Source organism: Pecten maximus, unplaced genomic scaffold, assembly GCF_902652985.1.
Source record: "Pecten maximus unplaced genomic scaffold, xPecMax1.1, whole genome shotgun sequence".
Taxonomy (NCBI): domain Eukaryota; kingdom Metazoa; phylum Mollusca; class Bivalvia; order Pectinida; family Pectinidae; genus Pecten; species Pecten maximus.
In genome coordinates, this window is record NW_022982916.1 from 1 (window position 1) to 18111 (window position 18111).

Here is an 18111-nt window from a genome sequence, read left to right on the forward strand (position 1 = left end):
ACCAACTTCTCACCTTAGACACGACTTCAATGAACTGAACGTTACTGGCCTCGTAGAACAGCAGAGCTATAATGACTATTACCTTATTAAGATTAGAACTTAACTTACGTGTATCTGGACTTAACAGTTAGGCACAAGAATGAACATTGGATCGTGTGGGTGGTTTTCGTAATCGGCCAAACTCGCGTTACTTTCTCGACGAACCCGGAACACCGTTGTTTACTTTAGCTTGGTAGACGTGTGCTGAGTGGAGGTGTGTCGATAACAGCAATCTGATTGGTCCATGATATACCTTCACCCTGACAAACCAGCTGGGACCACTCGTAAATAGTCGGCTGTTTCCGTAGCTGAAAGTTTACCGGAAGTTAACGCAAGTTCTGTTGCCAGAGTACAGGTCTCACACAACTAATATTAGTTCACGATGTGTTATTACCAGTGACCCCATCCCCACAATCGATCATATGAAGTTAAAATGATGTGAATTTTATATCAAATTAAAGTTTAAAGATTTCGCTACCTGAAAAATGATGTTATTGGATAGGTTTAATAGCATATAAGAGCACACTAGTACTTAATTTAAGACAGTAACCCTGGTATTTACAATGGATTTTGGAACCGCCATCATCGGCCCCAGGTGGAAATCGTCTAAGCCAGGGACAGGGAACCTCCATCCGGGGAATTCCCACTTTTTTACACGTGTAATCCTGGAGCCTACTCTTTATTCACCATTTAATATGTTATCTTCTCAGTAAACAGTTGCAAACCTAAGAAACACATTTTCTTGTGAAAAAACAACAACTGATTGACTGAATTTAGTTGTGCGAGACATACACATGTATAACCGTACATCGTAATCTTAAGATATAAATCAACAAATTAATATAATTCATGATCCACATTGTACTTTACGATTAAGACATCTTTATTTTCTCCCTTTTTTCCCGCCTATCGGCTATCTCGTGGTTACTACACAATCACGCGTGAAGAGGTGAGACTTTGATGTTGATGGAATAGTGATAAGGGACATTATCTTATTGACTGTCCTGCATTTAATAATTCAAAAATCAAACTTTTTAACGAGGGTAATGAAAATCAGTCAACATTTCCATCAGTGGCAAAGGAAGCTGAAAAGAAGTGAGGGGACACTTGAGAAATCTTCATCTTTTTTTTTTTTTTTTTCAATTTAAATCGAACATATGTGTATTTCATGCATATTTTTTACAATGGATTTATTTCTTTATTCATTGTATGTATGTGTGATGGACAAAGTTTAACCTTGCCTTCATTATATCGAAAATTATTTTTTTTTCGGCATTGCCGTATGATATTCTTTTGGCCCCGGATATGACGCGACGGGTGGCTTTACTGGTCAAGATGAAGAATGTGATTGGTCAATGTAGCGGTAAATGCAAAATGCAGATATGCATTTAAAAACGAACCAAAGTTAAGATTAAATGCAAGCCGAATAAGTGGATGTATCTTTTCAAATGACACACCAATACAATTATATTCCTGATTCAAATGTAATCTTTTTATCACCGAAAATGATTCAAACTGATATAATTTTGCTATCCATGCTGAGAAACAAATAAGTTCGTTGATTTATTTCACCAGCAGTTTTACATCAAAACCACCAGCAACCAGAAATTGCAAATGGTTAGATGTGTAATTATCTGCCTCTTCAATACAAAAAAAAACAAAAAAAACCCACAATTGTTGAATGCAACCATTCTCAACCATGGAAAATTCGGTTCACGTTACTGGTAACTTTGTTACATTTTTATATTTTTTTTTACTGACATTGAAATGAACTATTGTACATTTGTATGAACTCAAGTTCAATATAACTATACAAAATGATAGTTTGAAAGCATGTTAAATCTAACCTTTATTTTTACCTGACTATATGTAATTAGGTCATTGTTAGAGGTTACACCGGCTACAACGATAAATGTTCCGTCAGGTATTGCGTAAATTTAGTTTTTAATTTCACCATTACAAACATATGTCCGCTCGGGTTCGAAATACAGATATATTTACTGAAGTAAATATGAAAACTCTTTTTTTTTTTAACTATTTTTTTTCTTCTAGATTTTAGATGACAAAAGTGGGAGGGGGGCAAAAGGTAATGTTTTGGCGGTTCTGTAGTGGTGTGTTTGTTGGGGGGGTGTGGGGGTTCCTTGGGGGTGGGGGGCTGTAGTTGTGGGTTCTTTGGTGGGGTGGGGGGTTTTTTGGTTTTGTTTTGGGGCCCCGGGGTGGTGTTTTGGTGGTTGTGGGTGGTGTTTGGGGGTTTTGTGTGTGGTGTGTTTTGGTTTTGGGTTTGTGGTGTGGGGGTTTTGGTTTGTGTGTTTTGGGGGTGTGGTGGTGTTGTGTGGGGGTTTTGTGGGGTTTTTTGTGGGGGTGTGGGGGTGTGTGGTTTGGGGTTCGTGGGGGTGTGGTGGTGGGGGTGGTGTTTTGCTTTTTTTTGGGGGGTTTGGGGTTTTGTTGTTTTGTGGGGGGTTTGGGTTGTGGGTTTTGGGGTTGCTGTGGTTTTTTGGTGTTTTGATTGGGGGTTGGTTCGTGTTTTGGGGGTGTGGGGTGTGTTTCCCTTTTTGGTTTTGTTTGTCGTGTGGTTTTGGTGGTGTCTTGGGGTGGTGTGTGGTGGTTTTCGTGGTGTGTGGTCTGGGGTTTTGGTGTTTTCCCCTTGGTGGTGTTTGGTGTTGGTGTGGTGGGTTTTTGTTGTTTGTTTTTTGGGTTTTTTGGGGGTTTTGGTGTTTGTGGTGTTTGTTCCCTGTTTGGTTGCCGTGTGGTTGGTGTTTGGGGGTCGTGGTGGTTTTGGGGGTGCTGTATTTGCCGGGGGGGTGGGTGGTGCCGTTTTGGTGTGTGGTTCTTTGTTTTGGGTTGGTTGGTGTGTGGTGTCTTGTGGTTGGTTTTTTGTGTGTCCGTTTTGGGTGTGGGGGTGGTGCCGTGTGGGGGGGTTGGTGTGTGTGGTGTGTTGTCCGGGGGTGGGGGGTGTCGTGTGGGGGTTTTTTGGTTCGTGTGGTGTTTGGTGTCGTGTGGTGTTTTTTGCCTGTGGGGGGGTTGTGTCGGGGGGTTTTTGGTTGTGGTGGGGGTCGGTTGTGTGGGTTTGTCGGGGTGTGCCCTGTCTGTGGTGTTTGGTGTGTGGGGGTTTTTGGTGTCCGTTGTTTGGTGCCCGTGTGGTTTTTGGTCCTGTGGTGGTGTGGGGGTTTTGTGGGGGTTTTTTGGGTTTTTGGTGTGGGGTGTGGTGGTGGTGGTGTGTGTGGGGTTTGGTGTGTGGGGGTGCCCTGTGGTGGGGTGGTGGGGGGTGTGTGTGGTGGGTTTTCCTTGGGTGGGGGTGTGGTGTGTGTGGTGGTTAAAGGGTGGTTTTTGGGGTTTTGGTGTGTGGTTTGTGGTGTGTGGGTGTGTGGGGTGGGGGTGGGGTGGGTTTTGGGGGTTGGTGTCGTGGGTGGTTTTTTGTGGTTTTGTGGGGTGGTTTTTGTTGGTTTTTTCTGTGGTTGGGGTGTGGTTGGGGTGTGGTTTTTGGAGTGTGGTGTCTTTGTGGTTTTTTTGGTAGGGTGGTGTTTTTGGGGGTTGTGGGTTTTTTGGTTGTTGTTTTGGTTTTGGGTTTTTTTGGGGGTTTCGTGGTGGTGTCTTTTGGTTTTTTTTTTGTTTTTTTGTTTGGTTTTTTTGGTTTTTTTTTTGTTTTTTTTCCTTAGGGGTTTGGTTTTTTTTTTGGTTTTGTGGTTGCCTTCGTTTTTTTTTTTTTTTGGGGTTTTTTTTTTTTTTTTTTTCTTTTTGTTTTTTTTTTTTTTTGGTTTTGATTGTTTTTTTTTTGGGGTTTTTTATTTTTTTTTTTTCTGTTTTTTTTGTTTTTTTTTTTTTTTTTAAATTTTTGTTGTTTTTGCGTTTGTGGGGTTTTTTTGCCTTTTGGGGTTTCTTGGGGTGGTTTGGGTGTTGTGTTGGGGTTTGTGGTGGTGTCGTGTGGGGGTTTTGGGTGTCCCCGGTGGGGTTGGTGTCGTTGGTGGTGCCTCCTTTGGGTGTTGTTTTTTGGTGTGGTGTTTTGGTGGGGGTGGTTGTGGTGCCGTCCTGTGGTGTGTGGGGGTTTCCTTTTGGTTTCTGGGGTTTTTCGTGTGTTGTGGGGTTGTGGTGTCTTTTTGGGTTTTGTTTTTTTGGGTGGGGTTTTTTCCTTGGTTTTCCCCTGGGGGTGTGTGCGGGTGGGGTGGTGGTGTTGGTTTGTGTGGTGGTTTTGGGGTTTGGTGTCTTGCCTTCGTGCCCTTTTGGGGTTTTTGTGGGGTGGGGTGTTTGTGTGTGGCGGGTGTGGTGTGGGGGGTTGGTGGTGGGGGTGTGGTGTGTTGGGGTTTTTGGTGGGGCCCCTTTTGGTTTTGTGGTGGTTCGTTTTTTTTTTTTGGTTTTGTGTTGTTTTGGGTGGGTTTTGGGGGGTGGTGTGTTGTGGGTGTCTTTTGGGGGGTTTTGGTTTGGGGTTCTTTGGGGTTTCCCGTGTGGTGGGGGTTGGGGGGTTTGGGGGGTTTTTTGGTGGTTTTGGTTTGTTGGGGGGTTTGCCCGCCCTTTGGGTGTTGTTGGTGGGGGCTTTTTTTTGTTTTGGTTTTTTTGTGGTTTGTGTTGGGGGGTTTTTTTTGTTTTTTTTTTTGGTTTTGGGGTTTTTTGCCCTTTTACTTTTTTTGTTTTTTTTTTTTTTGTTTTTTTGGTTTTTTCCCCTTGGGGGTTGTTTTTTTTATTTTGGTTTTTGCATCCGGGAAAATTTTGGGGGTTTTCTTGGTTTTGTGTTGGGGTTTGGTAAATGGTGGTGTGGGTGTTTTGGTGGTGGGTTTGGGGTGGGAGGGGGTTAAAAACCCCGGTGATGTTTTGTTTCCCAAAGGGATTTTCCCAAAGTGATTTCCTTTGTTCGTTTGGAGAGTGAGGTCCTCACCCAAATTTTTAAAATCCGTATTCCCCCCCCAAAAATTCTAAATTTTTTTAAATCAACATTATAAATGAATTTTAAAAAGTATCTTTGGGCGTATGTTTAATACCCTTTTTATAATATTCCCCTCGCTAAGGTACCTGAAAAAAACAAAACTATTCGGGTTAAATTAAAATTTTCCCACCCCCTTCGAACCTTTTTTTTTTGGTTAGCGCCATATCTTTTATTTCAAACTGTAAAACTTAAAACATTACATTTTAAAACTATTCACGAACTATTTAAAAAAAGGCCTAACCCCCCCCCCAAAATGACCCGGGTTTTTCCCTTTTTGGAAAAACCCCAAAAAACCCCTTCATATTAAAAACCTTTACACTTTTTTCCCTTTCCCCAACTTCACTCTTTGTTACGTCCATTTCCCACACAGAAATGAAGTGGAAATTTTCATTGTTGCTGTTCACTTCATATATTTCCGTAAACACTTTGAAAACATTGAACATTACTGTCGTTGAGGGACGACACTGTTGTGATATGATGTCCCTGCCGTCACTTACGAGTCCTACAAGGACGACACCGATGTATAATGTCCCTAGCATCACTGACGAGTCCTCGACTTCAAGGACGTACAGCTAGGCTATGTGATGTCCCTAACATCACTGACACGTCCGAAAAGGACGACACAACTATATGAAGTCCGAGAAGGACGACACAACTTTATGATGTCCTAGAAGGACGACACAGCTGTATGATGTCCCAGAGGGATGACACAACTGTATGATGTCCCAGAAGGAAGACACAACTGTATGATGTCCCAGAAGGACGACACAACTGTATGATGTCCCAGAAGGACGACACAGCTGTATGATGTCCCAGAAGGATGACACAGCTGTATGATGTCCCAGAAGGACGACACAACTGTATAATGTCCCAGAAGGAAGACACAACTGTATGATGTCCCAGAAGGAAGACACAACTGTATGATGTCCCAGAAGGACGACACAGCTGTATGATGTCCCAGAAGGACGACACAACTATATGATGTTCCAGAAGGACGACACAGTTGTGATATGATGTCCCAGAAGGACGACACAACTGTATGATGTCCCAGAATGACGACACAGCTGTATGATGTCCCAGAAGGACGACACAACTGTATGATGTCCCGGAAGGATGACACAACTGTATGATGTTCCAGAAGGAAGACACAGCTGTTTGATGTCCCAGAAGGATGACACAGCTGTATGATGTTCCAGAAGGACGACACAAGTATATGATGTCCCAGAAGGACGACACAGCTGTATGATGTCCCAGAAGGATGACACAGCTGTATGATGTTCCAGAAGGAAGACACAGCTGTTTGATGTCCCAGAAGGACGACACAGCTGTATGATGTCCCAGAAGGATGACACAGCTGTTTGATGTCCCAGAAGGACGACACAGCTGTATGATGTCCCAGAAGGATGACACAGCTGTTTGATGTCCCAGAAGGACGACACAGCTGTATGATGTCCCAGAAGGATGACACAGCTGTTTGATGTCCCAGAAGGATGACACAGCTGTATGATGTCCCAGAATGACGACACAACTGTATGATGTCCCAGAAGGACGACACAACTGTTTGATGTCCCAGAAGGAAGACACAGCTGTACGATGCCCCAGAAGGACGACACAGCTGTTTGATGTCCCAGAAGGACGACCCAACTGTATGATGTCCCAGAAGGACGACACAGCTATTTGATGTCCCAGAAGGACGACACAAGTATATGATGTCCCAGAAGGACGACACAGCTGTATGATGTCCCAGAAGGACGACACAGCTGTATGATGTCCTAGAAGTACGACACAGCTGTATGATGTCCCAGAAGGACGACACAACTGTATGATGTCCTAGAAGGACGACACAGCTGTATGATGTCCCAGAAGGACGACACAGCTGTTTGATGTCCCAGAAGGACGACACAACTGTATGATGTCCCAGAAGGATGACACAGCTGTATGATGTCCCACTTTGACTAATAATTAAAAAATACCACGACACAATAGTAGGTAGCTATAAGGGGTATTTTGTGTAAGTTTGGCCGTGTTAAACCCTTTACAATTTCCAACCTAAAATAAAAACACAGAAATGATCAATATGCATCCCACTGCCCATTTCCGGTTGTAAAAAACACTTCCGGTTCCTGTCATCCCCCCCCCCCCCCCCCCCCCCCCCCCCCCCCCCCCCCCCCCCCCCCCTTAGATTCCTTATAGCAATGTCATAATTGGTCGACAAAAATTGGAAGCAAAGGTTTGTAAAGGTTAATGTATCACTGAATTCGTGTATGAATTATAAATAGAGCTATATACAAAACATTAAATAGCACAATCGTAATGAACGAAAACCTTTAGCAACCTAAACACATTAAAATAACATCATCACAATAGTCTACAATATTCAAAATCATATTTGGAATTTGATTTGATTTGATTTAAACATATTTTATTTGCGAAGATACAAATGGGATCAGACACAAGTTTAAAACTTATAATCCGTCTTCTTCCGTAAAACATAAATAATTAAATATACATATGACCTCATTTTTTTAAAAAGAAACAATGATGATGAAAAGACTTCAAAAGTCACTGTATCCGCATGCCTGTATAATATTATGTTCACGTGCAGTAGTACAAAATATACATTACATTGTATAATTAAAATGAAACTCAATTAATAGGAAATTATCTAGTTACGTTTTGTTTTATGTTTTAACTTTTTGTCATTTTGCCGACTTAAGATACATTTCAATTTATTGTACAGAACAGCTATGAAGTAAAAAGTAGCCAAGAAGAGCAAACTCACAACCATTAAAATGTCTAGGAGGTAATAGTATTATCAGGATAGGTCTATAGAGTAGGAGTGAATATACTCGTTTCCAAATCGGGTCACGTGATCTATCCAGTTGGTAGGCTTCTCGCTGCAGTGGACTGTCAGATCTCCTGTGAAATATCTGTGAAACATTTCTTATGTTGTATGTGTAGCTTCTCTGGGTTAAAAGTCAATCTTATTATAATTAGGCTTGTAATTTCCACTCCTCTACGATACACTGCAATACAAGTACGTGTATTGATTAATTAGTTTGGGTTAAAAGTTCAACTAAAGCATTTTCAACGTCGCCGGAACTGAATGGGCAGAAATTCAGAACGACTACATACCCTTTTCGTCTCATATGTTCACAATTGACAAATTGGTCATTGTTAATTTGGAAACCAATCATTGGAACTCCGTGGTGCAGTGCCTCTTATTGACCATTGTTTCCGCAATGTGTTATGAACAAAACCGTCCTGGGGTGATCTTATAGGTCTTAAATGGTGTATCCAAGGCGAAAACATGATATTATCTCCTGTATAGAATTGAAGTCAGTTCGTCTTTTAATTTTTTTTTTTTTTACCAAAGTATCAATTCTTTCCTGCAAAGCAAACCATTGAGCTTCACTTCCAAACGATATGACAGCAACGCCATATTCACTCGAATCCACAAATGCCTGAAACACTTCCGGCAGAGGTTTGGACGGCTGGGTAGATATTTCTCCAATGAACGCAACATGCGGCAAAGAAGGTCTGCGTGGATAGTCAAGCATATAGTCAGTTTACACTAAATGAAAATAAGACTTCGATATCAACTGATTTGCTGTTAATGCCGAACTGGGAACAAATTGTGCTACATTAATATCTGGTCCCAGATAGCTGGGGGTAAGCTCTAATACCAAAGCCGCTATGACATCGTGCAACCTCCCAGAAAAAACTCGTTTTTTTCCACTTAAAACCAGCCGACGATATGAAGAAAATGAAGCTGGAGAAAATACAAAATTCCAAAAAATATGTAAGGTATGGTATGCCTAAACGCTATTGACGCAAAATATTTTCCCATTGGCTCGCCATCAAGGATAAAAAATGTAACAGCTGAGATTATTTTACGATCAGTTTTATCACAGATAACATAGAAATACGTGTTGACGATTGGTGGGTTTACACAGATAACATAGAAATACGTGTTGACGATTGGTGGGTTTACAAAGATAACATAGAAATACGTGTTGACGATTGGTGGGTTTACACAGGTAACATAGAAATACCTGTTGACGATTGGTGGGTTTACACAGATAACATAGAAATACGTGTTGACGATTGGTGGGTTTACACAGATAACATAGAAATACGTGTCGACGATTGGTGGGTTTACACAGAAATACATGTTGACGATTGGTGGGTTTACACAGATAACATAGAAATACGTGTCGACGATTGGTGGGTTTACCCAGATAACATAGAAATACATGTTGACGATTGGTGGGTTTATACAGATAACATAGAAATACGTGTTGACGATTGGTGTTTTGTTTTTTTTGTCTTTTTTGTTTGTTTTAGGTATACAATTAACTTAAGTAAAATATTCCATACCCGATATTTATAGCATGTTTTAAAAGTAATGTTTTAATACACCAGATTTAATATTCTACACATCAGCTCTATATAAGATTGAAATCAATATAGAAAGTTTACCTAATAAATTTATCTTATACACAAGTTTAAACATAACGGCTTTACATCAATAAAACATACATATATAACATACACAATCAAGAGGAGTGTAACGTTTAATAACTTCGTCCTCGGTTGATATATTTTTATCGGGTTAATAAAATCATGGGTCGACCTTATCAAAAGGCTATAACTGTATATTACACCACATGCCAAAGTTTACTAAGTTAGAGTGGGGTACAGGCTTTGATCAATTTGACGAATTAATAGCAACAAAATATTCAAAATCAAATATAAATATACATATTTTCACCGCATTACAGCTTCAGCAGCGGAATATCGATCATTTCAAATTTGATAATATCGATTATTAAAAAAATTGTGAGATAATAAACAGCTGTACACACATTACATTGACTGAACTAGCTCTGTTTTCATTTGATGATTAGGAATAACAATAAAAGTAAAAGCCTTTTGGGATGTAAAACGGCAAAATCAGTCATATTCCCAAAATAATGTAGACAAAAAATACAGTCATATAACGTCAACAGAAAATCCCAATTATCGTAATCATCATAGTGTGAAAACATTGTGTTGTTGTTGTTGTTGTTGTTGTTGTTGTTTAGAAAGAATAGAAAGAAAAGTTATGATTTCCTACACCTTAATTTTCTTTAAGGCTTTCAAGCAGAAAATCTACCTCCTAGCAGACAGGAAGACTGTCTAAATTATCGTGGCCGGATCAAAATATCGGAAACATCAAATTTAATGACAACTTGTCCACTTAAATGTGTTTCTATTGCAAAAATAATGTCTCTGTCATGAAAAATTGTCTAAGCACCGTATTCGTCTCAAATATTTGAATGTAATTTCTTTGCATACTTTTTGTAAATAACAAGGATACAATTGCTTTGAAATTATAGAATGTTCAATATTTTACACAATACTTTTTATATTTTGTATAATGACGAGAAGTTTTGGCAAATAGACCAGACGTTCCGAAAGAAGGCACAGTGATTAACTACAAGGCTTGGTAATGGATTTCTTACGGGAAACATAACATTGAAACAAAAACAATCAAAAAACGCAAAGCCGAATCATCAGTCTTGGCTGGTACCAAATTAATTAAAGGCATTGCTACAGTGTATATACAAATAACCAATCTAATTAAATCTATATGGTCATTCTCACTACGTTACATGAACATCTAACAACATCCCATCAAGGGTCACGTCAGGGTGACCTTTTGGATTAGACAAACAAATGACTACTTCCAGAATCTTAGAAGTGAATTTTATGTCCGAATTAGCATGACTACCTAGAGTGCATAGCTTGTATAATCCGTCAATTTGATTAAAGTAATTTCGTCCCATAAAGCATATAGTTATTTACTATGCCGAAATGTTTTGCTTCGATGACATCGATAAATCGACAATTCGCCCTGAAAGTGAAATACCCACATCTCAAAGGTCATCAGAACGTGACCCCTTATGGGATGTTGTTAGATGTTCATGTAACGTAGTGATAATGACCATCTAGATTTTAATTAGATTGACAAATAACATTCTAACACGATTCGTTTGCAACGCGTGTTTTGATTGGTTGCGGACCGACTTCTAATCTGCGTTAGAACCCTGACATATCGTGTTAAGCCACGCCCCGTTTCTAATCAAAACAATATGGCGTCAAGTTCGACTCGTAGCGAAATTCAACACTCTGCACCATTTATGATTGATGACCCATGAATTGGAATCGAAAGTAAAGAAATCGAATAGAATGAATTAACTAAATAAATTCAACAAAAATCTTTACCATCATTCTTACCGTCATTTATTGATTGAAACGTTCATTTCGTCCGTGTGTAACGTTAGGCATCTAAGGTCAAGTAAAATCCGAAATGAAATGGAACAAGTGCACACAACTTCACATAACGGTTGAGCCCGTAGAAACACATCAACTCTGACTTTGTTGAAATGCACATGTCGTTATGCATACTGCGTAAATCCAAATATGTCTTTAAATCTTCGGAAACAGGCTTTTCCAAACAATCCAAATACACCGCTTCGTCAACATACAGATCGAACTCCGCAAGTATGGGCGTGGCCAAATGACCGACTTTGAAAGCTTCGTTTTGATTGGTCAGATCGCTACAGTATGACATGTCACTAGCAGGGGTCACAGAGTACTTTACGGCGTACTTGTACGATGTAAAACAATGTTTGTACGTATATTTCAGCGTAAATGTGTTAGAATGGGGATAGTACGTTGTTTTTCGTGGCTATACTGGCGATTAGAACATGAAATTTGGTTTAAACTCTCGACCTATCGGTCTCGAGTTCAAACCAAATTTCATGTTCTAATCGCCAGTATAGCCACGAAAAACAACGTACTATCCCCTAATTATAAGTTGTTCCTGGGGGAAAATATATACCATGAATAAAATCCAAACACGAAATAACCAGAGAGCCGCTGCAGAATATTAATTACTGCTGCTTAAAGTTCAGCATAGCAGGAGTGGGAAGACAATCGCCTGCGATTCTGTAAATAAGATGTATTGTATATGTACATGTATATCTATGTATATCTATATCAATTCGACCAATCGGTACAGTGTGTGTTATTGACGTGCGTGTGTTGGTAAATTATTTATCGTCATTTGGTCTTTTGTATTTTCTTTATGTGTCAATATCGTAACGATGCACAAGTTGATGAAGACTTTAGCATGACTCGGTTAGGCTTCCATATGATAAAGCGTCAAAGTAACCCTGAAGAGTCGGCGGGTTTTCCTTTATGTGGTCAACACGATTTGTAGACACATATACATATTATGTATGTCTTCGCACTATTTGGTATGGGTAATAATCTAGATTTGTGATTGTAACTGGTAGGTAATGTGAAGGAAATATGTTGGTCGTTAGAAAGGATTATTTTTCTAATTCAAATTGAGGATATTACGAGTAACGACTGCAAATAGCATACAATACAGAAAATTCAAAGGCGCAAGTCTAGTCGATCTCCCCACATAAATAAAGGGATCATTCATTTTGTTTACACTCGATCATGGCGAGACTACTGGACTTTGTGTTCCTGCTTTACTTTGCTAGCCACATTCCGATCACGATTTTCGTCGACTCACAGGCCCTGTTCCCTCCCTGGCTCTACCCTCGACAGGTAATCACTAAACAAAACATGGAAGTTGGATGTTACGGTACACGTTACTCCACTACTAAGAGCGAAAGTAAACGTGACCCGAGGAGTATCGAGGATGATATATAGGCTATGTATTAGGCCTATAGGCCTATGCTCCTATTTCGTATCATCTTCCGTTTGTTTTTGCTGTTCAGAACGATACAGGTTTGACTAATATAAAAAAAGTAAATATTTGAAATGATAAATGTTGAAAATCACGCTATAAACTTTTTAAGTAAAAAAAAAAAATAAAACATGGAAAAACCAATATAATAGTGTCAAAAAGTGCGGGAATCAGTGACATAATTCATGACGTCGTCTCTTAGTGACGTTACTCCATGTGCCCGAGTCTCCCCTGATTCTGGCACCTGACTTTGACATTCTGACACCAAGTGAGAGATCTGGTGTCGGGATCATAGGAAAATTGGGCTACTTTGGTAAATGAAGCTGTATTTAGATGTGAATGTAACATTTTCGGGCATTTTAGTGGTTGGGTCGACGTCATTTAGTAAACTGTAACACGGAAATCTACACAATCTAAGTAAAATCTAAATGGTCATTCTCTCTACGTTACATGAACATCTAACAACATCCTATAAGAAGTCACTTCGGGATGACCTTTTGGATTAGCCAATCAAATGACTACTTCCAGAATTTTTGTATATTTTGTATATGTCCGAATTAGCATAACTAGAATGCATAGCTTGCATAATCTGTCAATTTGTTTCAAGTAAGTTCGTCCCATAAATCATGCTGTGCGGAAATGGTTTGTTCCGATGGCTTCCGCAAATTGACAATTTGCCTTGAAAGTGCAATGCACACATATCAAAGGTCACATCAGAACGTGACCCCTAATGGGATGTTGTTAGATGTTCATGTAACATAGTCGAAATGGCCATCTAGATTTTAATTAGTTTGAAATCTACATCACCTATAGAGGATATCATTTTACTGAACAATGTGATTCTCATAATGGTATGTTTACACATCAAGAGAGTAGCCCGAGTTTCCTCTGGCCCTAACACCATGTCTGGTGTAGGGCAGACATGGTGTCTGGGCCAGAGGAATTCGGGCTACTGACGGATTTAAAGCCTATTGAAATATTTTACTAACATACATAAATATAACATATAAATCATGTTACCATTTACAGCCGATCCCAACCTCGTACCACTACATGTGCCTGGACAGATTTGGGAAGACTTGCAAATTAATACATTTATGTCTACCTTTCTGTTTGGAGTGAAAAATGATTCGATGTTATGTACTTCAGGGCTGAATCAAAAGAAAATCAAAATCTGCCGCAGTACACCGTCAATCTATTTTGGGGAAGAAATGACAATGATGATGACGACAGGATGATTTCTGTACACATTATGATATTTGTCTATTGACAGTTACGTGATTTGATGACATGGTACTGCTCCGAGTTCAAGGACCCCATGATGGCCGCCCCTCCCACTTGGTTTAAAACTTTCGTCATGTCAGAACTCACACTTCAGTTTCCGTTTTTCTTTGTGGCCTCCTACGCTTTTTGGAAAGGTTTGTTTGAACTCAAAACGTTTGTTAATTAAGCTAAAAGTTGAACGGCATTAGTTAATTAGATCAAATGATAAGCTAAAACATGAAACAGAATTAGTTAATTAGATCAAAAGATAAGCTAAAAGTTGAACGGCATTAGTTAATTAGATCAAATGATAAGCTAAAAAATGGAATCGCTTAATTAGATTAAAAGATAAGCTAAAAGTTGAACAGCATTAGTTAATAAGATCAAATGATAAGCTAAAAAATGGAATCGCTTAATTAGATTAAAAGATCAGCTAAAAGTTGAACGGCATTAGTTAATAAGATCAAATGATAAGCTAAAAAATGGAACAGCAATAGTTAATGAGAAAGTTAAGCTTAAGAATGAAACAGCATAAGTTGATTAGATCAAAAGATAAGCTAAAATATGAAACAGAATTAGTTAATAAGATCAAAAGATAAGCTAAAAGACGATGGATTGTTTCATTTTCGTTATGTGTTGTACTACGGACAATGTTATCCAGTTTGTTCTATTGAAAGAAGTTTGGCAGATCGTCGCCAAATCGTTGTAGATCCAATGTTTGTATTTATCTCCCAAACAGTTACGATGGGTGTGTAACACATTACACAGTGCAGGTGTATTGCAGAAATTACAAATCTTAAAGGGACATTCCTTCGTTCGGACATCAGAAACATGCAAAATTTCTTTTGATGAAATATATGTCCGAACGATGATTATATGAGTGTCTGTGCCTACATGTAATGAAATTAATGCCGAAATGTACAGGAAAAAGGCGTATCGTATACAAATACTGTATGTTTTTGCGGTGATTAGTTATACTTCGGGTCGAATTAAGAATTTTCATTACTTAATCTTAATGACCTAATGCTTAGAAACGGTTATTTTTCCATGTTAAGATACACACTTAGATTACCAAAAGCTTACTAGCTACCTTACAACGATGTTGTCTGAGCGAAACTAAGCAAAATCCTGTGTGCTAAAGAAAAATCTAGATTGTATATTCCAAACCATGGTTGAATTATTTGCCTACATATAACCTGTTCCTTGATAACTATTGTTCTGGATTCTGTATTGAAAGTGGAAGCAAAATTTCCTGGATGAATGATATCATTTAAATACTTACAAAGTGAATGCATTGTCTGGTGTTTAACGGTGGCGATAGGCCTATATGATGAACGCCAAACTGCCGCCGATCAAAGTTTTTTTTTCGTATCTTTAAAAACAATTCAGTTAAGCATTGATAAGGGTGATTTGCACCGGAAATTAGATAAATATGTAAAGTTTTGTTAAGGAAAGGTTGATAAAAGATCTTCTCTATAATTAACTAATTTATTAATCTTAAACTATGTGTGACGTCACTTCCGTTTCTGTTTTAGGTATCCAGAAGTGCCAATGGATTCGTATTCCTCTGATCGTCTACTCGTCTCACGTTGCCACGACAACGGTTGCTATTTGCTATCACGTGCTCATGCACGACTTTACTGATGCGAAGCCTCCCGGTCCAGAGACATTCTCCGAACGACGGACTCTGTTTCTAGTATACTTCCCATACCTCCTCGTGCCTGTCATGTTATTACTGGACTCACTGTTTAGTTCGGTTTATCGGGTCAAAGTGAAATCCAGTTGATTATTGTACGTGGCTGTTTAATAAATAATTTTCTATTTTTTCATTACAAAATGGTTATTTTTCTTTCTCATTCGTCCATTCCTTCTTTAAGGTTTTCGACTCTCTCTGGACGGCTTATTGATGTCGATCCTAGCATAAAAAAATACTCCCCAAATCCCCAAAGGTGAAACTATATGGCATAGTTTTGGCTACGAATCAGCTAATCCTATGAATCAGACACTTGTATTCATATTGCAGAAACAATTAAGGATTGAATTACTTCGCAGTTCATAATAGATTTGTCTCAAGACCTATTGAGGTTTATACCCCCATACACCTCAACATAACTTTATTCAATCCTTATATTTATATTTTTTGATATTTTTGTATATTATTTTGTCCTTGACAAATACTAGTAGTGACTTGTGCAAGTCTACCACGGAACTTACCGAAATGTACGGCATCACTCTTCGTCTATATATGGTTATTACTTTCAGGATTTCTTTCGTGAACAAACTTAATAACGAGTTAAAACAAATGTTATTTTTAATGGAATTTATTTCATATAAATAATTTATGATCACTTCTGAAAAGGATATAGTCCAAGCTCGATAAATGTATTCCTACGCCGGACTTGATATAGTTCACTGAAAAATGACTTGAGTTGACTGTGGAAGGTTCATTGAGTCTGAATTAAGCGATAATATATACATATTACTAGTTTAACGATGCATTCCAGTAAAGCACACTCCACACTTTGTAGTGTCATCAACCTGAAATGCCATACATCGGCACGATAGCAAACACATACATTTACAACGGACTGACCAGTCCTTAGTCTAGCTGTCAAGTCAAGTAGAGAGTAGTACCAACACTTTAGACTCAATTAGACTTGAATATTTCGCCCTCTTAGGGTTGAGTTAGGGGGATCTATACCGGGCGTGTTTTTTCTCTGGGTACTCCGGCTTTCCTCCGACTCCAAAACCTGGCACGTCCTAAATGATCCTGGCTGTTAATAGGACGTTAAACAAAACAAACCAAAAATCGCTGTTCCAACTGACATTTCAGAGCGAGTGTAATTGAGAATTTGAGATTGAATTATATGGCATAATACAGGTTTTATAACATTCTACATCTGTCAAGTTTTCTATCTGTAACTGATTTCATTCGTACTTGTAAACGGAATACATTTAGGTGAGAAAATACAAGTACAATATGGTTGGGAAGCCCTAGTGATCATACAATGGATTAGTAAAAGGTAAAATCACAAACATTTCATATATAAAAACAACCGATCAGATTTTAAGGTTTACTATAAACTATTATCTAGAAAAGTTTTTAAGTGTATACACAAACATTAAAACCACGACAACTTAACAAAACTGACTGGATCGACATTTTATATAGTTTTAGTATTATTGTCGTCGCCATCCTCGTCGTCATCGCACGCATAGATCTGACATGGACATGGAATAGTTCAGTAATCAAATTCGTCGAATGTGCTCTTATTGTAAGTTTTCCCCCGCTAACTTCCACGAAAGACTTTTATCCTATCGGCAGCTGCGGGGTTGTCTGGTAATAGCGGACATGGCTCCTCAAAACTTCTATTGCCAGTGTTGTATCGCCCAAAAGTTGATGACTGATGGTATACCGAAAGAGGTCTGTGTCTTAAAAAGTTAAGTAAACGTCGAATGACGTACTGCTGCATCAGTATCCTCTAGATGTTTGGACAGGACCCTAGAAACGCCTCGTGAGTCTTTTAATAAATGCCGTAGTCGGATACCCGTGGATTCTTTTGGTGTGAAATCACCCTGAAATAGTAAATAGTACTCAATATAATATTTGAAGTACAGATATTTTATATATGTACATAATTGTACCTGTATCAGGATTAATCTAGCTCTCCTTTTTTTGGCGAAAATTATTTGATCGAAAGGTTATTTGTTTATATTCTGTTTATAAGTGTTGCTTGTAAAATCATCCAATATATTGAATTAATGTTATATATTATATGTCATGTATTGTCAGGTCCGTGAAATCTTATATGGACTCCTGCTAAAAAATAGAAATTATATCATCTGTGCTGAGATGTATCTTTAGCAAAGGTTAACAAAGGTAACAGGCCCAGACGTTGAAATTGTTAACAAGTATGTATATGTTCCTTCAATAGGTTATAAAACGTATTTACAAAAAAAATGAATTTTGAATATCAAAATTTAAAAAGAAAAATCGAATATTCTTGTTTGTTGGAATACCTCATTGAATATTGTCTGTGTCAAACCTCATGTAATTCGATGTGTCACTAAGGATGACGGCAATAATGGAATGTAAAACTGGAGAAAATAATATAGAGGGCAG

General features: G+C 38.6%; 1 protein-coding gene and 1 pseudogene across 1 annotated transcript; one reads left to right on the forward strand and one right to left on the reverse strand.

Annotated features, from left to right (window-relative positions):
- Nucleotides 1–7769: 7769 nt before the first annotated feature.
- Nucleotides 7770–9128, reverse strand: LOC117321139 (annotated as a pseudogene).
- Nucleotides 9129–12450: 3322 nt separating this feature from the next.
- On the forward strand, nucleotides 12451–15820 carry LOC117321143 (sigma intracellular receptor 2-like). Its single transcript, XM_033875610.1, has 3 exons — nucleotides 12451–12583; nucleotides 13999–14143; nucleotides 15524–15820. The coding sequence occupies exons 1-3, from the start codon at nucleotides 12473–12475 to the stop codon at nucleotides 15772–15774; spliced, it is 507 nt and encodes a 168-aa protein (XP_033731501.1). The 5' UTR covers nucleotides 12451–12472; the 3' UTR covers nucleotides 15775–15820.
- Nucleotides 15821–18111: the final 2291 nt, after the last annotated feature.